The 23813-nt window shown below is 40.3% G+C and overlaps 2 protein-coding genes across 2 annotated transcripts; one reads left to right on the top strand and one right to left on the bottom strand.

Moving 5' to 3' along the window:
- The first annotated feature begins 328 nt into the window (after positions 1–328).
- unk (unk zinc finger) lies at positions 329–11289 on the top strand. The gene is made up of 15 exons (XM_069664143.1): positions 329–540; positions 1030–1239; positions 2666–2842; positions 2963–3093; positions 4350–4485; positions 4577–4694; positions 4789–4873; positions 4969–5276; positions 5687–5752; positions 5865–6048; positions 6138–6239; positions 6369–6554; positions 6639–6820; positions 7300–7560; positions 9071–11289. The coding sequence occupies exons 1-15, from the start codon at positions 392–394 to the stop codon at positions 9224–9226; spliced, it is 2451 nt and encodes an 816-aa protein (XP_069520244.1). The 5' UTR covers positions 329–391; the 3' UTR covers positions 9227–11289.
- On the bottom strand, positions 10618–22750 carry unc13d (unc-13 homolog D (C. elegans)). The gene is made up of 33 exons (XM_069664141.1): positions 22635–22750; positions 21829–21852; positions 21024–21080; positions 20757–20921; positions 20601–20660; positions 20339–20405; positions 19038–19218; positions 18922–18966; positions 18772–18843; positions 18622–18691; positions 18426–18530; positions 17867–17959; positions 17682–17782; positions 17399–17516; positions 16730–16851; positions 16547–16637; positions 16406–16462; positions 16198–16295; positions 15853–15904; positions 15630–15760; positions 14932–15049; positions 14687–14839; positions 14473–14568; positions 14184–14390; positions 14025–14099; positions 13864–13943; positions 13617–13731; positions 12763–12834; positions 12557–12640; positions 12341–12461; positions 12097–12220; positions 11733–11953; positions 10618–11427 (listed from the first exon to the last, which is right to left on the bottom strand). Exons 1-33 carry the CDS (start codon positions 22692–22694, stop codon positions 11315–11317), a joined length of 3348 nt encoding a protein of 1115 aa, XP_069520242.1. The 5' UTR covers positions 22695–22750; the 3' UTR covers positions 10618–11314.
- Between the last annotated feature and the right edge of the window lie 1063 nt (positions 22751–23813).

Genomic DNA, 23813 nt, shown 5'->3' with positions numbered 1-23813 from the left:
TGACGTCATACTTGTAAAAAAACTGCATGCTCATTGGTTCACCTTCCAAAGCGGACATACGCAACCAATCGAAAAGATGCATCATAAAGTACTATATTGCTCATTTTCACATGTTTCAGTTTGGTACACACCAAGTGTATGTCACATTAGTACCGAATGTACTGTAGCAGCGCATACACTAATCCCATGAATTCTTTATGGGCTTCTAAGTCATACGTCAAGACTTCATATCCCAGAGTTCCGCATTGTCGCGAATTGTCCCCTTTGCTACTACTTCCTCCTACCTTGCGCAAGCTCACATCGTAGTAGAATGCGGATTTCGAAGCTAATACGGATAGCTAGCTAGTAAGCTAAAAACAACGTTCTGGTTGTAAGGCTTTTAGCGGATAAAATGTCTAAAACACACTCACAACCCCCATTATCTTCGGCAGCGACGACTACCGGGGGACCCTCCTCGTCCTCATCATCTTCGCCTGCTGGGGGCTCGACGTCTCCCGCAACCGTGTTGAACGTACAGCCCGAGAAACCTCAACATTACACGTACGTAGCTAGTTAGCTGGATTAGCTAGCTAAGTGTACACAACCTCACGTGTAGTTGCATATATCAAACCAGCTAAAATGTATTTTAAGAAAAATAGTGACTGATGAACTCGAGTTTTTTTTAAAGAGATTGCAGCAAACCTATACAGCGATAAATAACTTATTAACGAGCTCAGTTTTCCACAAAGGGGCCTAACGTTAAAAGTATGCCATTTCTTAAAGCTTTGAGACGGAGTGTAGTCTATTGTATAGTGTTCTATATTTGTGAATATGTCTCAGGGCTGCAGAAACGTAATGCTGGATAAGTGGCATAATATATTAGTTTTAATGGTTAAGGTTTTGTTATAAAATCAAAGATGAAGACATATAGGGACTCCTAGAATGTGCTGCAAAGTAATATAACAATCTTGCTTTTGTAGGAAACTGTGAAAGACAAATACACTGCCTAAAATGTATTACATTTTGTATTGTTGTTTTACTCTCTCTCAGATATCTAAAGGAATTCAGAACTGAGCAGTGCCCTCTGTTTGTACAGCATAAATGTACACAACATAGGCCTTTTTCCTGTTTCCACTGGCACTTCCTCAACCAACGGCGCCGCAGACCCATCCGCAGACGGGACGGAACTTTCAACTACAGCCCAGATGTTTACTGTACCAAATATGATGAGGGAACGGGCACCTGCCCTGATGGAGATGAGTGAGTGCAGCTGAGAGTTCAAATGTATACAATACTGCTTCTGATTATTTTTCCTCATCATCCTTCATGATCAGGGCCTCCTTGATAGTAGTATACTTTGACTATGTAAAACCATAGGCATCTCTTAAGGACTAGTGTTGTTGTTGTTGTTCCACTGCCTTGCAAAAGTACACAAATCAAGACCATAACTGAATTGAGAAGAATCTGCGAAGAGTACACGTTGTTTAACTTTTTGCAGTTTGATGGCAGATTTAACCTTTGATTCAAGGAATTACTTGGTTCTATTTCAGAAACTCCATAAAAGGTTAGCCAGAGTCCCTTTACCTCTAAATGGTTAAATCCTGTTGTTACCCAGAGCCTTGTCACTTTTGGTTTCTAAAATGTTTAAGCCTTTTACATCTAAATCCTGATTGCTCAGGTTAATCACCAGAGCACTTACATCGCAAAGGACCGTTTTCAATTGGGTCAAAGTCAGCAAAGTAGTGGTTTCGGATACTCCCATCCACTATTGTGAGTCAAGTTTAACACCCTGAAATAATAGTGTCTGATGCATAATCCTTTACATTGGGCATTAGCAACTGAACACAGCCACTCTGCCTCTCTGTGGGTCTCTTTTAGGCTGAAATGTGTTGAGCTTTTATGGTCATTGTGACACTCATAGACAAAGGGAATGTAAATGTAAAAGGATGGGAGTTGATTCAGGGTCAGCGTTTTCACGTTACATGCTAATGAAAAACTTGGTCGAGGGCAAAATGACCATTTCAAACTGATTCTCTTTCAGTTCTCATCTCAAGAGGAAGACTTCATTATTTGCTTATCAATATTCATCTATGAAACAACTCATGAAAAAGGACCTACAGGCTTTAATAAGGAAAACGTTGCTGCTTCAAGAAATATTGAATTCAATATTATGAGTTTGGCCAAGTAGTTAATCTGTGCTTGAAATGTTTACAATTATACTAGCAGATTGAATATGTAAGAACCTAGTGTTTTCCCCATCATTGCCCTGTCAAATACACTAGTAAACAGTATATTCAAAATAATTGGTGAAATAATTGATAAGTTAATTGGAAGAACTTTGCAATTCAGAACTTGTTAACCAGATCATTGTTTGAGTCACTTTTTAAGCAAAAATGTAAGCATTAATTAATCTTTTTTTTGTCGTATCATTGTAAATGGAAATTTTTGAGGTTAGTCAGATAAAACTAGCAATTATAGGACTTCTGGTTGTGCTGGTCAATTTCTGGACATTGTAAAGATGAAACAATATGTTGATTAATCAAGAAAATAGTATCGTAGTATTGAAATAATAATTATTGATAGCCTTCTATAGAATATGTGTTTGCTGTAAACTTTTTGCCCAAAAACACCTGTATGTCCCAATTTTTGCATCAGTGTGTTATTGTGATTTTCTTCTGTGCTTTAGATGCCCATTTCTACATCGGACAGCAGGTGACACAGAACGTAGATACCACCTCCGCTACTATAAGACGGGATCGTGTATCCATGAAACGGATGCAAAAGGCCACTGCAGCAAAAACGGCTCCCACTGTGCATTTGCACACGGATCACATGACCTGCGCAGCCCTGTTTATGATATCAGGTGCCAAAAGAACTTAATTGTACTTTTTAACCGACTGACATTTGATTTCATATTACTTTCTGTATGTGTGTTTGTATTGTAGCGGTTTGCAAATTCCCTTTTACACTTTTTTTTTTACAGAGAAGTGCAGGTAATGGAGTCTCAGGGAGGCTCGGGGACCACAGAGGGAAGTGGAGGAGACGGACAGTCCGGACAGGCAGCGAGTACAGCCCTCATAGAGAAAATTCTTAGTGAAGAACCACGCTGGCAAGGTAAATCTGGGTTACATCCTTTGAGCAGGCATTCAGACCAAAAACACCCCAGTGTTAAAATAACACAGGAAATTCCATGCTAGGGTCAAGTTATAAATAATTTACCAGAAATATGCACTTGTCCTGTCCAGCAGGTTTGGCCAGGTTCACAATTGTGGCGAGATGACCCTCTAATTTTTTGCTGTGGTACCACGCTGCGTCCCTAGACCGGCCTCGTTCAAATGAATGAGTGGCCTGGGTTTTTTAATGAAGGGCTTAAGTTGGTCCGATTGCTGAATTTCTCCTAAAAAGCACTCTGAATACATTGGCTGCAACTAGGCAGAGTTGTAGCCAGGGAACCAGAAGAATCTGCATACTCATGTTTTATTATTTATAATAGATAAATCTAGCTCCCCTCTCAGTTCATATATTTTCATCCGACCTATAGCTCCTTTCACACATGCACTGCACTCCTGAAAATTTCTCGACATTGTCCATTTTTTTGTACACAAATGTCTAAATCCCTGGATTTCAAGCAGACTTTTTCCTGCCGGCTCCCTTGTAAAAAGTCTCAACAAAGTTCAGTGAGCTGTTGTGTGAACACAGCAGGTAATAGTCTGGAACATTCACAGCGTGCCAGTGGGCTTGTCAATGACGTCATTCAAGTTGAGGGGAGTTTTGCTGCTTTATAGTCTTTACTGCTCATCTAAGTTGCCAGTTTTGCGTTTTCTAATATGGCATTTGTATTGCGTAAACATCCTTTTATGTGTTGTGGTGATATGAACCCAGAAACAGTCCCCATTACTGTAGACTTCTCCGCCTCCTGAAGCTCTAGCCAGGTGCCCCCCCCACCCCCACCTAACCAAACTGAGTATTTTGAGTTGTTATAGCAGGGACAATACCATACTCTCCTGCTGCGAGCAACTTGTGTTAAAGGCAAGTCTATAAAATGTAAGGACCTAAATTCCTTAAATTGTCTAGTAATTGTCAGGAGTTCATGTAGGCCTGTTGTATGCTTTAGTGTTTTTTTCTCAATAAGTAGTTGGTACATGTTTGTAACTGTTGTAAAGGATGCATGTAACCGCTGAGGATTCTGGTCATTGTGATTATGGGTGATAACTCATTTATTCTTCGTATTTACTTTATATCTTCATGTCTAACTCTGTCAAACCATTTTGATGCCAATAACTTGTTGTCATATATCTTCACATAGTCACTACTGATCAGCCACAACCATCTGCCTGCTTCATTGTCTCCCTTTGTGTTTAAATCTTTAGATAACAACTACGTGCTGTCCCACTACAAGACAGAACTCTGTAAGAAACCACCTCGTCTGTGCCGTCAGGGTTATGCTTGTCCATACTACCACAACAGCAAAGACAGGAGGCGCAGCCCACACAAACACAAATACAGGTGCTGTATCACATATTGTAAAATATTTAACATCATGTATTGTTTTTGCCCAGTTGTGGATGTGTTAAAAAAATTGTTCTTGCTGCCACAGAGCGTTGCCATGTCCAGCTGTGAAACAGAGTGAGGAATGGGGGGATCCCAGTAAATGTGAAGGAGCGGAGGGATGTCAGTACTGCCACACAAGAACAGAACAACAGTTCCACCCAGAGGTTTGTCTGTTTCGGCAGAGACCTTTTAGAGTCCCGACCAGAAAATCACAGGAGATGAAAATCAACACGTGCTGTTTTATTTTTGTTTGTACAGATCTACAAATCCACTAAGTGCAATGACATGCAGCAGTGTGGCAGCTGCCCCAGAGGGCCCTTCTGTGCCTTTGCTCATATTGAAAGTAAGTCTTCACAATACATTTCTAAGATGCTGTTAACAACCACCTGAAGATTCATCTTGCAATTCAACATTGTATTTTTTATTTACCTCCTCCAGAGCCCTTTGTTTTAGAGGAACCATCATTCCCCACACCAAGCTCCCCTCCTCCACCCAGACCTCCAGACCCTCTTCCTGCCCAGGAAGCTTCATCAAGTCCCAGCAGACACAGCATGGGGTCTGGGCCTGGTTTGGGTGCTGTTTCAGACCCATTCTCCCCCTCTGTAGGGTCTTGTGTCGCAGAACAGGGACTTCTTGGTAGCGTTTTGTCTCTGTGTGAAGACATGAGTGGAGGAGCAGAGCCTCTGTCTCCGTGGGCAGGAGAAGGAGGGTACTGCAGAGCGCCTGGATTTGAGAGGGAAGATCAGGTGAGAAGGGCCGAACGGCACTCTGGGCATTATGAGATACTAAACAAAAAAACACTAAGAATGGAGGGCTGGATAATATGGCCGAATAATAAGATTTCCAATATTCATTCTGTATCCAATTTAGGATTTTATCAACTTGTAGCTGCGACTGTTGCGTTTTTTTAAAGCATTTTTTTGTTGCTGTCTTTAGCAACTCACAGTACCACACACTTCTGCTCGTCTGCTAGCCTCTTTTAAGATGCTGGTGTAAATGAGTTGCGCTGCTGGTGGTTTAAGGTCCCACAGACATCATAAACCACTTATTCAAATTAGCTGATAAAATCTATTTATTGCCCAGCACTACCTGAAAATTCTCAGAGTGACTACAAAATAATTTTAAAGTCATCATTCTTCATTGCTTGTGGTTTCAGGCTAAGCAAAGGACTTTCGCTCTTGAGCAGCGGACCAGAGAATTGTCATCAACACATAGCAAACAGGTAACAACCTCAAACTCAATTTGATTCTATTTTGTCTTTTTAAGCAGTGTCAAATTCTGCATACTTACTTCTGTTTCTCCAAATACCTCATTCCACATTTGCTCTCCTTCAGGACCTGTTAGTATTTCTACCTGTGGGCAGCCCTTTGAGTCTGTCCTCCAGCATCCCCTCCAGTCTCGCCGCCACGCCACCCAGTCCCGCCCCTCTCGGGCACCCTGGATCCAGCATTTCCTCTGGCATGAATGCTAACGCCCTGCCCTTTTACCCCACCAGTGAGACTGTAGAGTCTGTTGTTGGTAAGTGATGAAAAACATTGAATCCACATTACAAGCAGCTATGACAATACAAAATAAGTAAAACAAATCTGGTGTTGTTTGGTTTACAGAGTCAGCCTTGGATGATCTTGACCTGAATGATTTTGGTGTGTCGGCCTTGGAAAAGAGTTTGGAGAGCAGCTCTGCGCTACCCAGTGTGGGAGTTGTTCTTGGTATGTTAGTGACACAAGAATAAACAGACAAAACTACATACAATTCAAACATGAAGACATGCACACTTAGCACTATGCTTCTGCATCTAAACATAACAAAAAAAATTCTTTGTCTCTTTGCTATTATAGGAGGTAGCCAGTTTCAGAGTTCTGCCCCAGTCAATATACCAGGATCCTTTAGCAGCTCTGCTCCTTTTAGCTCCCCTTCACCATCTCCCCCAATCAGGCCACACGCTTCACCATTCTTTTCTACTCACATGCCTCAACCTGGCCAATCAGAAAGCACCTTCTTGGGACCATCTCATAGCTCTTTAGGTTTGTGGAATTTTATAAAAGACATCAAGTGGTATAGCAGTGTTGTATGATGATCTTGTAAATATTTTTTTCTTGTCTTCGTAGGTCTGAATGGTATGAGTTCTAATATCTGGGAGCATTTTCCATCGGGCCAGGGTTCCCCTGGTACACCCCCCACCCTTCTGCCCTCTGGCCCCTGTGTAGAGTCTTCCAGGCTAAAACAGGAGCTGGAGGAAGCGCACAGGGCACTGAAACAGTGGGGTCACAGCTGGAGACACACAGCTCAGGTGGGTAGGTAGTGGGGCATGCTGCACGCACATGTCTTTTTTTAATTACCCTGCATTCACGTGGGGTGGGAATAATCAGAAATAAAGTTTGAGTCAGGGAAAATTCACATCAAGGCTCCCTCAATGTGGAAGAAGTCATTGAAAATGTTGGTACCCGACTTACAGGGTTGACACATATTATATAGAAAGAAACATGCGAGACCAAAGTAAATGTTGGATTGATGGGCAAAAACTTTGACTGAATTCACATATTGTATATTGATTTTTAGTTCATTTGTTTTCATTACTATAGCATAAGGTTGTAACCGTTATTTGTTTTCGTAATAAACGACTTCCCAACTTGAAAAATGGATCCATCAGAGGAGAGCATGAATGCAGCATTAGTGTAGTGACCAGTATGTTTCTGCACTTTGCAGTGACTTTGAAATGCAGTGTTGAATTAATATTCTGTGCTTCTGTACTGTACTGTGTCTCTGTAGTCGTGGGCTGCGCTGAAAGCAGATGCAGAGGAGTCCCGTGCCCATGCAGCACGGTTAGCCATGGAAGCAGAGAGAGCTAGGCAGGCAGAGGAGGAGGCACAGAGACAGGCTTCTCTTCTGCAGGAGGCGATGGAGAGCTTAAGGAGCGGAGACAATCCCCATCTAGCACTGCACCAACTGCAGCTACTACACCGGCTACCTTTGGAGTCAGTCCTCAGTTTGCAGGCTCAGCTCTGTAGCTGTTTACATGCTGTGGAACAGGTAATACCACAGACTGATGGCCCCAACATGCTGTTTTCAGACTAAATACATGTCTTTAGGATTCATGTTTTAACTAGGGCTGTCAAACGATTAAAAAGAAATGACTAACTTTACTTTAATCCCACTTGATTTTAGAGTTTTTCCGCACCTAAACCTCGGCTCTATACTTTTTTTTTAATATAAATTTGCCCCCAAACTCTATTTGCGTTTTGATTTGTTGTCCCAGAATGAGAGCCACGTGAGCGCGAGGCTTGTTGTTGATGATGTAGCTTATCAGAACGATAACAACCAATATGCTACTGAATGACATTGGACAACTTACAAGCTTTAAAACAATAACAGAAGGTCTATATTAAACAGGAAAGGTTGTACCTCAGTCTATAAATTTACAGGAGGGACATGACAGAAGACGTCTCTTCCTTTGTGTGTGTGTGTGTTTCTCTGCAGAGCATGTGTGTGCATATCCTACTTAAGATAGCTACAAGAGGAGTAGGGGGAGAGCATGGGGAGATTGTCCAGTAATCAATCGATCACATATGGCATTGTTCTCCCAGACAGATATAAGATAAGATAAAGATATAAACGAGAAGCAAAGTAAAGTTGTGTCATTCTGCCCCCATCATGTTTACAAAACTATTCTGGATGGTTATAGTAGTTGCACAGTGACGACCAATTAATCTGTGTAAATATTTTTGATCTGAAATTTTTGTTGATTGTTATCAAAATGAATACGTTATTTTGACAGCCCAAGTTTTAACATCTGAACGTGAGCCCTGTAGCTAAGCAGTGCAGGTTGCCATTTTAAAGACTGTTAAGTAGTTTAGCTGATGACAACTTGCTTTAAAACAAGATCAAATGATCAGACCTTAACCGTTCAGTAAGCTCTACCAGATATATTTTTGTTAATGTAGTAATGGGAGCTATAATGTGCACTAAATAATACACCTGAAATAATGAAGTGCTTATCGTACATTCCCACATCAGCAAGGGGTGCCTTCAAGTAACGTATACCCCTTTTCCACCAAAATTAGCGCGTTGCCGATTGTCTCTTTTCCCATTGCCAGTGGAGTATCCTCCTTTCGGTCTCTTTTCTGCTGCGTCGCCGTCTGACGTTACAGACGCTCTGTACAGAGCTTTGCATCGTGCTGGAAAGGGGGCAGAGATTAGCTTGTCGACACAGGTTTTGTATTCCCATCACTGGCGATCGGAGCCGAGGCGATAATTACCCGGGTCCACTGTAGAGTCATTTGAGTTGGGTCTGAATGCCGATTGTAGCCTTTCCCACTAAGATAAAAAGCTGTATGTTAGCAGGTTTTTTGACCAGTGGGAAAAGACCTCTACATTTTGGTGTGTATTTTAGGGATAGACCATGCTCAATATATGAATTTTAGTGCAGCCTTATTGACAGAACTGCTCTATTTGTTGTTTCTTGAGCTTGATTTGACTTTTTCCTATGCCCGTTAAGTCCGTTTTAGAGGCCTAAACATTTTCCTGTGGTGGGGTTTTCAAGGTGGTTTACAGGAAACAGAGACAATGCTGTGTGACGTGTGGAGAGCAGGGTTCAGTGTCCCTGTCCTGCGGCCACGGACTACAGTGTGAGAACTGCTCAACCTCTACAGAGTGCCCGCTCTGCCCTGAACAGACCCTGGAGCAGCCGCTTTCTTGACCTCACAACCCACTAGGACCACCACAGACCACCCAGATTCAAGACCAGTCAGTCCTGATTCCACAAATACCAGCCTTGGATCTCAACCGCCATTCAAAGTTGTGTTGAGGTCATTTTCCTACTTGGTAACAACGCAAGCACTGATCTGGTTTTGTATTTATAAGATGACGTTTACTGATGAGTGATCAGTTTAAAGAGTCGAGTGAGCTCTTAATGTGGAATTTAGGATTAATAATTTTTCCAGTGCTACTCATGTAACACCAGTACATTTTACTAGTTCTTGCTTTTGACCAGCAACACTGTTCTTTACCCCTGTTGTTCATTCGTTAAAATAACTTTTAAGACCTGCTGTTAAATCTTCTTTAGCTAATTATAAAACATTTATATACATACTTCGAAATCATATTTTGATATGTTTCAACACATAAGCTAGACTGTAAGACCACATATTTCTGGAGTGTTATATATCCATCTGGAAAGTTTCAGGTCAGTGTTCCTAATTATACCTGAAAAGTAATGCGCTATAATTCACATATCACCCACATAATGGTGAAACTATTTGTGAGGTCTTTTGGAAACCAGGCCTTTAATATTCTGCAGCAATATGTAATAGCATGTGGTAATACACGGGAAGTAGTAGGAGTGAAAGTCCGCTTGGGGTGATGATGGATGGGGACTTTCACCCAGGAGATTAGATGTGAAGAAGGAAATCAACACATACTAGAGGGCACCTTATCACAGACCAAACCAAATTTCAGAGAGGAGAAAGAAAACAGATGCTTAAGGATACCTGTGCTTAAAGAAGCTGTGACAAAGTTTAAGTATTTGACAAACTGAGATAAGAACATGTTCTATATATGTTGGATTATGCACAAAGATATTGTGGATCACTTTTCATAAGATCTAATACGAAAAATTTAGGATAAGTTGATTTGCTCAGGCTTAAAGGTGTCTGCTGTCTCCAAAGGTGAAAGAGCATTTGGTTTATAGCACTCAAAGCTCTGAAATGTTTCATATAAATGTCAAAAAGTTACGTCTCTTTTTAGAAATCAAGACAATGACTCATGAATATACCTGTATTTATGGATGAGATGCATATGCTACATGACAACACAGAAATCAGCGTGAGACTACAATTTGTCTTAGTAGCTGAGGTATATTCGGTGAAGCTTGGTGGTAGGGTACCGTGAGTTACTGCCCTATGATTTCTGGAAAGAGACAAAGATCTCAAAACTTTCTACTTGGATAGATGACACAGCAGGCTCGCAGCCTTTTAAAAATTGTATTTTTGACTAGCTGTCCAACAAAATCAACAGGTCTGACTGAAAACAAGAACAGTTTAGTTTCACTCAGACAATTATTCTGGGTTACTACAGCCAAAAAGGGGGTCTTGTACCAGTCTGCTGGTAGCGCTTGTGTAGATTATATTGAATTTCTTGTAAACATTTTTTATAGTTTTTTTTTATTTAGAAAAAGTTAAATTTTCAATTACTGTTGGATAATAACAGAAAGTATTTAAAAAAATAGTAATATTTGTTTAAAGTTACAACAGATGGCCTCTGTTAAAGCTCTCAGGTTTTCTCTAATATTCTTCTACATAAACTGGAAGAGAAAAGCATGTTAACACAATCAAAGCAAATGTACTCAACTTGTGTAGTCTTTAAAATTACATATTTTTAATTTCTTTTCATGTTAACTCAAACATACATATTTTTTGTTAAATCCAGTCCATTTGCTTTATTTTAAATCAACATGTGACAGGTTTCTCTGCCATCGTTTTTACAGTTGTGGTAATCTTTGACATTTCAGTGCGTTGAGACATAGTTAAGTGATGTCATACTTATCTCTTGCACTGATTAGACAAAATAAAAATCAGGAAGCAGACAGATATGTAAAGATGTATGAGGTTTAAATGCAGATGTGAATGTGTTCATGATCACTGTGATGGCTTTTGTTAAACCCATGCTCTGCATTCTGTCCACACACGACTCAACAGTGTTTGTTTCTGAGTGAACTTTTCTTTGTTTTTGGTACAGATCATTAAAACAAATCGTATATTTTTGGAGGAAGAAATTGTCTGTGTGTTTGTTACAGTTGAATCCCCTCCTGGGACTGTTTCTCTCTCTGTCTTCTCTTCTTCACGAAGGCTTGAGTCTCTCGCTCTGCTTTCCTGGACTCCAGTAACCTCAGAATGCTGTCCTCTGGAAATGTTAAAAGACCAACAAGTTCAGGGTTTGCAGGAAAGAAAAATCCACACATGGAATTTAAGTTATTTGGGTGACCTTTTAATCATTTGAAAGAGTCTGTTTGTTTTGAGCTTACATGTCTCATACTTTAAGTCTGTCACAATATTTATATTATTTATTCAAGGAAATACTGTAAAGTCTGCAGTAGGAAGAAAGGGGAGTTTAAATGTGGCCCAGCTAGACATTGTTGGCACAGAGGCTCATACAGTCATCTTATCCTGTTTAAAAAAATGAAAACCTGATTAACTGACAGATCATACCATTCGGTTTAGGATGCATCAAAGGCAGCCGGATCTGAGCTGGGATTTCATCTGGCCTGGAGCTGGGTCCATCTCCGTTCTTTTGACCAGCAACTCCTGGTATGGCCTTGAGGGCCAGGAAGGCCTCGCCTTCAAAGTCATCAGTGCTCAAGGTGTCGTGGTCTAGAACGGTCACCACCAGGCAGGCACTTGGAGTCTGGCATTGATCCAGGGATACAAGACTGTTGTAAAGAGGACAGATCAGCGGAGAGAGAAAAAGGAGGTCAGAACCGTCCGGAAAGCAGAGGGCTGTATGTGTTCACTCGTGAGAGTAAAAACTGAAATGAGAAATATAATATTGACAAATAAAATGCCATCAACTCACAATTCAAAGGCCTCATCAAATAGTGGATTGAGATCACACCTTTTGATCTGAGTGCTCCGAGGCTCTACCACAGGAAATATGTGGCTGGGCTCCAGACAGAGCTGCACAAACGGATCGCTTAAACCTGGAGATAGCATTAAAGCGTGAAGCTGTCACAATAGGTCACATAGGAATTAACAAAGTTTCTTTTATCCTATATACTGTGTATGCTGCATGTGGCTGTGATTGTTCTGCATGGTCTCACCATTTGAGTCCATTGGTAAGAGGTTGACAGCATTCAACACCTCAACTCTGAGTCTTTGGTCTGATCTCCTGTATGACGTGAGGAGAGTGACTGCGCCATATTTTTCACCACTGTACACGTTCTGTCGTGCAAACAGAAGAAATAGAAAGAAGGTTTGAGCCACTAGTTTGGTTTAGCTGAAGTCTGTGGGGGGTTTCTTTCTTAAAGCTGTCTCACCTGCTCCCATATTTTCCTGTCAAGGAACTTCTCCACAAGTTGCCGGCTGCTGAGAGAGTTGTGGGTCAGGTGACCTTTGAGAGTCTGGGATCAGGAGAGAAAGATGAAAAATGAATGAGGTATATTATCTTTATAATTCCAGTTGGAGCAAATGTGATACGATACAATGAAATGAATCCCCTCTGTTGTGGTCTGTAGTTGTTTACCTTGTACTCATCAGAGTGGAGTGTATCTAGAGGGAGCCCATTTCCCTCAGCATGGAAGCACTGCTCCAGGCACTGAAATTCACACAACAGGAAATAAAATGTACCACAGGGTTGTGGCTCCATATAAACCCTGCCATGCTGATGATAAATATAATTTTTCAAGGGTTAAACAAAAAAAGATACAACACATGAGCTTTATGGGTACTAGTAAGTGGGTTTATTTAAACTTGGGACCTAGACACCCCAGCTCCCAGTCTTTGCTAAGCTAAGCTAAAGCTCTCACAGCTATAGATTTCTATTTGCAAAAAAGCCAATGAGCCATTTCCCAAACTTTCATACAGTCACTGTAGGTATAATGTTTCATTTGCTAAAGGCTCACACTAATACTACATCTAATAAAACTTTATTCACATACTAGCTTACATTCAGGGGGAGTGGCCAAAAGAGATTTACAATCAAGTGGAGAAACAGTCACAGAGTTTACATCCTACAGCCTTGGGTAAGGAGTGAACAGAATCTCTGGGGCCAAGATAATTTGTGTAGGCGTCCAGAACCTTTAAGAGCCTTATAAACAAGTAAAAACTTCATTCCCTTGAAGCTCTGGGTGCTGGTGCAGGTAAGCTTAAACTAGGTTAATATGCTCTCTCTATTTCTTGTTCTAGTTAAAAGCCTGTTTATGTGTTTGGAAGCCAATGAAACCAATGAAAATAGCATTACAGTGGTATAATAATGTGTTTTTTTATGTTCTTGCTGAGATAAAAAAAAAAGCATAACCTTTGCACTACGATTGCAATGAACTAAGAGAGTCTTCTTCTGCCCTGGTAGTCAAGACAAAGAAACAGCTGATGACTGACCTGCAGTGTATACAGCAGTCGCTGGCAGTACACCATGAGCCCCTCTTGCTGTGAATGCTTAGAAGCCACCTGGTAGAGGATCTTCACGGAGTTATTCCACAGAGGAGTCAGGAGACTGGACATGAGAGAAAACATAGAGTGACATAATATTGAGAGGTAAAGCAGAGTGCGAAATTGTGTTAAATCAACACTAATAAAAATGAACCATCAGACCTCACAATGAAAGAATAATAATCAAGCCCTGTACCTGTTGAAGTTCTCCTGAACAAGGTTTTCGTTCATATACTGCAGCTCTTGCTCCAGGTAGCGCATCAGAGGTGCTGCAGCCTGACAGAGAGAAGAAGCTGGATATCAAGCAAACATTAAATGCGTCTGCATAATTTTAAACTTGCAATGATGGTCACCTACATCCTCTGTGGATTTGGAGGGAAGCCTCCGCCTGGTTTCCATGCTTCTAACATGAGTTTCAATGTCTTTGTTCAGCTAGAAACAGACATAGAGAGGAAAATTGAAGATGTTTCTATAGTTTTGAGTGATGATTGAATGTTAAAAAGTTAAATGTCACACCCTTTTTCCAAGAGTGTCCAAAGCAGAGCGAATCTCTCTGCCGAGGACACCCTGGGCTTGCTGAAGCTGTGTGGGCAGAGTGTTGTGGAACTGGCTTTCCCCTATGACATTTTGGGTCCGATCTCGAAGCCCTGTCCAATTCAGCTGTGTAGGCAGACGGGTTAGCACTGACCGTAAGTGCTCCAAGTCATTCACCACCACGCACAACTACAAAGATGGGAGAGAGATTCCAGAAATGCTTAGCCTTAGAAATATTTCTTGTGTAGACTTTTCTCCTGCCTGTCCTTACCATGTTGATGGCGCTGCCGTGGTCTGAGTTCTCAGACAGCGTCCTCACCCGCTCCTTCAGGATGTGGCAGTAGTTCACCACAATCTTGCACACATCCTGAAACACAGAGAAAGCAAAGATAGAGCACAGCCAACAATCAGCATTCCCGCACTCTGGGAAATATCTGACTGGGATATTATGTGATTAGGAATGTGTTTATGGCAGGCTACTGTACCTCAGTGAGTTTGACCATGAGCATAAAGGCCTCCTCAGGGTCCGGCCAGGACAGCTGCTCCCACAGCTGGCAGATAGGCTGGATACATGCCACCAGATCCACTGCTGAGGAACTGTGTTTAATGGGCACAGCACCACACTGCAAGGGCTGGAGCTAAGAGGGGAGTTAAAATCATATCATGATAATACTGCCAATAAATGAAAGTGAATGTTTAACATCAGAGTAAAGCAACAAAGCAGTGTTACCTCGTCTACCTGCACAGCCCTCTCCACTCTGTCCTGAGTCGTGCTGAACGCCTTGTTCAGCCAATACGGCAGGGCCTCCCTGAAGCCCTCTTGAAAGTTTGTCAGCTCAAGTAATCCCCTGAAACAACAGTACAAACTCCTAACATCATGATGTTTTTACAGAAGGCAAGAGGTCACGTTTCTCCTGTTGTAGTTTTATATTGTAGAGACAGGATTCCCAACTAAACAAAAGAGGTAGAAACTGTAGTGATAATGACCTTAAATGAACGGGTAAGGGGGAGAAGTAGTACCTCAAAGTAAGGAATAAACAGTTTTGATAATTAGGTTAAGGTAAATAAATAATAAACTAAATGTAATCAATACTGTTAACATGTTTTAGCTAAAGTGATTAGCCTCTGATTTATAAAGTTAGCATGAATTCCAATTTGATCAATCAATTAAAATTCAGTTGTATCAAATAACTTTCTAATAATGTATACTTTATGTAGTATTACTTAACATCACTTGAAATCATAGATTGTACACTGGGACTTGTGTGGAGTTCCTCATTATAAAGAATGCAGGTTTAATGTGCTTCTGTACTGACTTCACTTTAATAACCAAGAGGCTACGTCCATGACCTGAGGTTAGAATAACAGCTGGCAGACAAAACTTATGGAATTACTGCTGTAGAGTGTGTTGTGAGTGTGATGTCTGACCTTTTCTGTAGGAAGGCCTTGTCTTTGTGGATGACCTGCAGGCTCAGGTAAACAGGGAAAAGGCTGTTGGCGAGAGCCTGCTCCATCTGACCCTCGATCAGGGACATGGTGTCCCTCACCTCCTTTGCAAGCTTTGGAGGAGAGAAGAGGATGGCCAGGAGAGAAAATTAATTGAGCTGAGCAAACATAAGACTGACTTATTAACATTATTATCGCAACTTACCAGGGAGTCAAACTTCTTGTAGACTACAGTGAACACGTCCACCTGAACGGCACTACAGTAATGGAAAGAAACGCATTCATTGTTACATGAGGAAAAAAAGCTTTAGAAAATGAACCAGGCTAATCAGGAAAAGCACATTTGTTACAAATTAAATAAACACGGCTCTGTTCTGGCTGGTCCCAGTAGCACACACTACCAGGGACCTTTAACTGACAAACCTGAATGGAATGCAGCCATAATCAGGCTTTATTAATTACACTTAGTGTCACCAAGTCAAAATCTTTGTCTATTATTGGAGGAAAAAACAACAATAATACTGCTAATAGTCCAGTTGTCCAGACTTACCTGACAAATACTCTGTTCCAAACATCCTTGTTGTGTTTTATATCTTCCTGTACCTCCCCAATCAACCTGGAGAGGGCGCCTACAATCTCTGAAAGGTCCTGTGTGTCAGCATGATAAAAAGATAACATGACTTTCAGAACCAGGAAATAAATGAAGACACTCTGTTCCAAATGCATTATGAAGGCTTTCATGGTGTGCTTGTCTTTACCTTAGTCATGGGTTGATGCAAACCCTTTTTGATGGTAAACCACTCCTGCGTACCTGTCTGTAAGAAAGGTCATATTACAAGTTAATGAAAGACTTCGATAAACACACTGTAGGTAGAAATCACATTAGTATGACTACTGACCTGTAAGGCATCACAGACTTCATCATGTAACTCAACCTGTGCCGGGTTCAGTTTCTGAAAGGCCTGAGTCTTACAGATCTGGACCAAGATTCTGAAAAAACCACATACATGTAGTCCTTTATCTGTGTATTAAATTACAACAACAATATCAGCGATTATAAAAACACGTTTAACAGTATGTACCTGAGCAGTGTGTGTAGTTTTGGTGTAGCGCTGGGTGTAGGAGGGAAGATGTCTCTGTATTTGGCCACCAGGCACAGTCCATACTGCAGGAAACCGTGAAGAGAGTCCCCAAGTTCCTGTTTCTGTTAACAGAGTGCAACACCTTTCTCAACATCAGCATGTGGTTGGATGATAACTCCTGGTTTCGTAAGGATTACAGTAAAGGTACCATGAAAACCCAGCATGGAAGAGCCGTCAATAGATGTAAATGATGTCTTAGTTTTTGGTTCATCATTTCAAGATCACTTTGCAATAGGAAGTGAGTAACAATTGAAATTCCTTTGTTTGAGTAATTAATCAATATCACTGTGTGAAATTATACTCTTAAAATAAAAATCATGCATTATTTTAGGGTTTTTAGGAGCATAAAAGTATTAGAAGTAAAGCAATCACTCAGATGTCCAAAATAATAGCACTTTGTGACACCATTTACTTGCTGAATTATTCTTACTAAAGTTACATAAGGCATAATTTAAATGTATAAAATCTACATCTATAAGTTTCAAATACATGTAGTAGAGCTATAAAGTCTCATATCTACCTTTAAAAAACATTACGTAGAACTGCAAAGTTGGATGAAATGGGAGTACAGTACTTAAATGAAGTAAAGCACCTAAACACAGTACTTACCTGTTGGTATGGAAGCTCCTGCTGATGCCAGTGGTACTCTATACTGGTTATTTGTTGGAACAGCACAGACGAGTCCACTTCTAAACTCTGGTACAGCTTACTGTATGCTACCCACTTCCTGTCAGTGGGACAAATTCACAAGAGTAAATGCAGTATTAAAGTGTGTTCCTCTTTTCTGCTTTATATCAGACTAAAATGGTTAAAACAGACCCTTAAACAACTTTCATGGAACAATGTACCGATGTTATAGTCTAAAATAATCTCATGTTAACATGGTGCTTACGCAAGGTCCTGAAGAAAAGGTGAGAGGTCATTCTGTGTAGCATAGAGCTCGAGCAGAGTCTGCGCCTCGCCGCACAGTGCCCCTTTCCATGGAGCAGAACTCTGAAAGAGACCAAACAAGACGGGGGAGTTAAGACAAAAGAAATAAAGGAAAGATGATGAATGGTATTTTCAAATGTCCTTTACCTTCTGCTTGGAGATGTAAGCCTGCACAAACTGCTGCAGAATCCCACAGTAGTTGATGTAAGCGCTCCGACCGGCACTCAGCGTCCCATCTCTCTGTCAGTCACAAAACACAGATCAAGAGTTAAAATTGTTCCAAACTGAAGCATACGACACAAGTGTTTGAAATATTGTAATATTTGCTAAGAGCATTCCTATTTGTGGTACAAAGAGTCTCCAAATGTAGTATGGAGCAGCGCCGTTAAGAATCAATTCTATTGAAACATGTGTCAGTTGGTTCCTCTTTATTTTAAAGGGAAGGATTAAAACTTAGCTTTTTGATAAAACTATTATTTAGGGCTGACTCAGGCTTGTCTTTGACCTGCCCCTAGTTATGCTGCTATGGGCTTAATGTAGGGGAAGGTAGAAATTATGTTAGTGGAAGAGAGACAAGAAATGTTGGAAGATAGATTTTGGATAACATACAGAATCACCCTTTGTTTAACTATTCTAATTTTTCATGCATAGATGTTATATAAGGAAATAAAACCACATTGTTGCAGAATGGGAATGCACTTTTTACCGCTTTATGGATAAACTTGAGATTTAGGTGGCACTGGCCACGATCAGGATACGTTTCTGTTCTGGGCTCCAGATTGTACCAGTTGTCTTCAGTACAGTGGAGATCCTAAATGAGATGATACAAATGATAATGGAACTGGGAAGAAAGTGTGAGTGTAGAGTAAAATATCTGATATAAAGATATGACCATCTACAACCTGAAGTTTAAGGACAACATTTCCCAAAAAGTCATCTGTGCCTTTCTCCTTTTTGGCATCTTTGATCATCCTGAACAGGTAGAAAAAGAAAAGTTCACCTGCTTTGCTTCATTAACTGTTTGTATGTGAGTAACAGAGTGAGCACAATACCTCCTTAAACTATTAAAGTTGGATTTGATGTCTTCTAGTTTCTGAGTGAGTGAAACCTCTTCATCCTTATCCCTGAAACAAAAATGGCACTGTTGAGGTAAATACAATGATGAGGAAAAATTTAATCTATCTATGTCTATGTTTTCTCACCACATCTCAAGGTGGAAGCTGGCGCCAGCGATGTCCTCAAACTCTCTAAACCAAAGAGAAAAAATTATAGGAGGCAAATTATAACTTTGTATAACTTTGTTAAACTTCAGACTCACAGTATGAAGGTTTGGTTCCAGATGGGGTTCAGAGTCTGCTTCTTTATGTCTGTTTGGTAGATTTTGTCATCTGATACTGCATCCTTTACAACAGATTTACAGGGCTTGGATCTGGACTGGCGTGTTCGTCTCTCCTCCTCGTCCTCCAGGATGATCAGCAAGCAGTACGGGTCACTGAAACCTGTTTAAACACACAAGACGCAGTGACATATAACATGGCATTATTGTTTAAATGTAAATGTAAATGTTCTTTATTTATACAGCCCTTTACAACAACCCTTTCGGTGGACCAAAGTGCTTTACAATAGATAGTAAATAAAAAGGAATAAATAAAATACAATAAAATAAAATAAAATAAAATAAAATAAAAATAACAGTAAAAGTGTCACCACACTACTGGGTATTAAAAGCCATCCTAAATAAATAGGTTTTCAGTCTAGAAATTAAGAGACAAAGAGAGACTACTCCACAGGAAGCCTCAACAGATTTTGTAGACAGTCACAGAAGTGAAAGGGAAGAATTACATGTCCACATGAGAACAGAAAGTCTAATGGAACAAAACACTTAAGTATCGAGGACTTCTGAAAGAGTAGGGAAACCCCGAAAGTACTTTTAATTCAACTAAGTAACTCTCAAATGCCTACTGTGCTTAAATGCCCACAATGACAATCCTACTATGCTGATGTTAAGCAAGTAAAGTTGTTACCGTGTTCACCATTTTAGTTTAGCATTTTAGCATGCTAGCATTTGCTAGTTAGCACTGAACACAAAGTACAGCTGATGTTTATAGGATTGTAATTAGTTTTGAAGGTATTTGGGTTAAAAACCAATGTAACAGACAATGAGGAATCCTGGTCTAATGCTAGTTGGGAAGAAATGAATCATAAGGGGAACATGAACGTCTGCTGGAAATCCATTACAAGACTTTCCCCTTTCTACCCAAAAAAATCTGCTTGTGGCACTTGTGGAAAAATTGTGTCACCAAAATCTTTAGGACACATTTTTAAGGAAACTACGAATGGCTGCTCAAGAATTCTTGGCTATCCACTGGGTAGATGCTGACATCCTTCTGGCTTAAAGAAAACTTTGAGCTGCTGGTGGCACTAGATGGAAAGCCAGAATATAACTGAAGTCTGTAGGATTCTTCCTTAGGGGACCATGATCAAATGTAGTAGTGCAATAGCTGTTGAGGTCATTTTTGACAAAAATCGTGGACCAACCAACCAGCCCACAGATTGACGAGTCCCAGTCATCACATCATTGAAGAATACATCTGCACAGTCTGCAGAGCAAGAACTCACCAGTGACGTCTTTTCCCAGGATTCCCTTTGCTTCCTTTACGGTGGCCATCAGGCAGTACACTGGGGGCTGAAAGGGTCAGGCAGTGGTTTAGTTACTGGTACAGAGGCAGCCTGTTAGTGCTTTGTCAAACATGCAGACGGCATCATTTTTGCCACTGGTAAACTAAATGGAGGTTGGTGAGACGCTTGGTTAAGAACTCCAGATAGATATTGGGGTCTCTAAAGGCGCATTCATTGGAACAAACTGACTTCCTTTTCTCACCTCTGCACTCTGTACTTTCTCGCTCAGAGTGTTGTGCTCTGTCTCTGTCATAGTGAAGGCCTGGTAGATGGGAAAGACAGAATGACAGAATCTCAGTCATACACCAACGCAGGCTGGAGTTTGGGGTCGAATTATGCCTGAAGCTGAGATATTTACCTCCTTGATGTACTGGTGAAGTTGGCTATCTGTGAAGAGCTCTGTTGATGACGAGTAACCCATTTTATGAGCAATGGTGTACAACAGCTCCTTATACAGAGGCTTTAGCTCCAGCTCCTTGTGTTTTCGTGCTTTCTCTTCTGGGTTTTCATCTTCCTTTAAATCCTGAAAGAGAAGAGTGGTGCGTTTTGTTCATGACTCTGTTAGATACACGAGATAACCTGACATTTAATTTTAGGCATTTTAGGGACACAGGGTGTAACATACCCTCCTTTCTCGAATTTTCCTCGTCAACCCCAGTTTGCGAACATGGCCAGGAGAAAACTGACAATAGAAAGACAAAAAGACAAAATTCAGCCATTGTTAACAGACGAGCAAAGTCATGAATAGTGTACATTAAAGTGTTGACTATTTTCCCAGAGCAATATCTTTTCCCTTATTTATAAAGAGCGATTTCTTTCTCATTTCCAGATGCTATAAAAATTTGGTTTGAGTCGTGTATTCCACTTCAGGGTTGCATAGTTAAAAGAGAGAGTTTTAAGAGTCTGATTTTTTCAGCAAGAATGGCAGCGTGCCTCTTAGGATGTAAGTATCCCCCAGTCTGTTAGTTGGTCAGTTCACCAATAGATAAATAAATATCTCAACAGCTGTTAGATACATTGCCATTACATTTTGGGAAAGGTTTAAATAACCATTGGATAGTTTACTATAACATTTGCTACAGATATTTATGTCCCCTTAAGGATAAATTATATCTTTTGTGATCCTCCAACTTTTCCTATCTGCAAAAGTAATGTGTTCCCATCAGTGTACGTTCTTTATTTTCAGTGTTAATTAGCAAATGTTTGCATGCTTACCTAAGCTTGTCAATATGGTAAACTTTACATCTGCTAAACATCTGCATGTTAGCATTGTCATTGATAACAGTTTAGCATGCAAAGTACTGCCTCACATCTGAAAGCGTTGTTTTAGACAGTTTTTTTTGTTGAGTTGTAAAACTAAGGAGGTCAAACTTGCAAAGACAACTCTTCTCACTAAAATACAGAATAAAAGACACTTGGATTTGTTTTACCTGTTTTGGTCTTGAGCCATGATCCTGAAAAACAGAAAATTGTGCTTATTTTTAGAATACAGGGTAAATGATGTAAATGTTCGTAGTGCAAGATCAAATCAAACTGAAGTTGATATTTCAAAGTTGACCTCATCCTATCAGTTGCTCTATAAATGAATCTTCGATTTGATGACACGTAAAAGTTCTACACTTTTAAAAAAAATGGCATTGCAAGACTCAAGAAACATTCTTTGATTCCTGATAAGAGCTGCCTTGACTTCCTCTATTGCTGATAATGAAAGTGACTTATACGCAACAACTCACTCAATATTCAAACGAAATTCACTTGAGAAGGAATCATTCGTAACCCAACCTAAAATATGTAGGTTACATCTGTCCCCAACCATATCATCAACAAAATATTGCTTAATTAACTTCAGAAATAGCCAATTGTACACAATTGCAACATACACAGTAACATGCCGTATGGCTGTCTTGAGAGGCAAATATGCTTCATCCTGCGTCATCTGTTCCACGCATACATCCAAAACAACTATGAATCATTGTCACAGCATCTTGAAATAGCAATTTGGTCAATATGAGTCAGTGTTTGGGAACAGGGCTTTACACTGTTGTAACTCATCTGACTATTTTACCTTCAGAACAACAGAAGAGGATTTTTTGTATATCTGACAGCATCATCACTTTTGCGATACACATAGCGCCATGAAAACTTCATTATTAGTAACTGGGACAGAGCCAAAACCAAACAAAAATGTTGTATATTTTAGACCACAGAATATACTAAAGTGCATTGTAGTCCATACCTGTTCAGGTGTTTGCAGTAGATTGTTTCCTGTGCTGGTGGGCTCGCTGTTTCTTGACATTTTGATGCTGATATCGGACAACCAGACTCCCTCCTGGCAAGCTGCTGTGCTCTATGTGTGTCATATAGGGGAAGCAGTGTGTGCAATGTGTTTCTATGAACCATCACACTGAAGCCGGAAGTCATCACTTCCTGTTTAAGGTGGCGATGTCTATGTGTGACTTGTCTGTTTTGTTCATCCAGAGCTGTGCATGGTGTCTTAATGCAAAATAACAGTCCTCCCACTCCTTTGTTTGTTTAAATGCACAAACCAAAGCACGCACACAGTCACTCAAAGCACAAAACAAAACCGTTAATCACATCTCTGGCTCTTTGGTTTGAATAATGGTTAGGGTTTTGCATGCAAGGTGCTGCCCTGTTTTTGTTGTACTGTTAACATTAATACACTGAATCCCACCATAGGTCTAAATCCTTGGTACAAATCTCACATTACATATATAACATAGCTGCAGCTGAATGAGGTTTGCAGAACAGATTGTAACATGAGATAGTGCAAAGTAGTCCATCTGTGGTTTGTGTACTGTTAGCCCTACCTGTGTGCCATTATCCCATTTTTTACTCGCTCTATTATGATCACTCTACAGAGAGTTAATGTCTGCTACTCCACTATCTATTTATATTGATATCTAACACTGTATTTGATTTGAATTCCTTGGATTACCTTCCATTAGATTTGTAGAATAGAGGTGTTTATATTTCACAAATCTGGTTATTTTTTCATTTTAAGTGAAACAAAAATGTTAAATGTTAAAATCATCCTCTCAAAAATTAAATCAATTCCATTGTATTCCTGGGACTGTGTGTGTGTGTGTGTGTGTGTGTGTGGTAAGAGAGACAAAGAGAGGGCTAGACAGACAAAGACCTTCACTATTGTTTCCCAACCATCATCATGAATTTGCATCTTGTTGCATCTTTCACAAGCATGCTGGTGCTTTTGCAACCTGACAGCTGTCCTTTCCTTCATTCATTTTGAGAAATACTGTTCCTTACTGTAAGAAGTAGCCTAAGGCCGGTTTATGCCCAAGAAATCACACACATCAAAAAATAACTGTCATGACCCTGGCCTATTCTTATGTTGAAGTATTTGTTCATAATTGTGTTTGACAATATTTGTCATGTT

Source organism: Semicossyphus pulcher, unplaced genomic scaffold (genome assembly GCF_022749685.1).
Source record: "Semicossyphus pulcher isolate SPU_LCO1_2020_fin unplaced genomic scaffold, fSemPul1.0.p SCAF_16, whole genome shotgun sequence".
NCBI lineage: Eukaryota > Metazoa > Chordata > Actinopteri > Labriformes > Labridae > Semicossyphus > Semicossyphus pulcher.
This window is presented reverse-complemented; position numbering and strand designations above follow the sequence as displayed.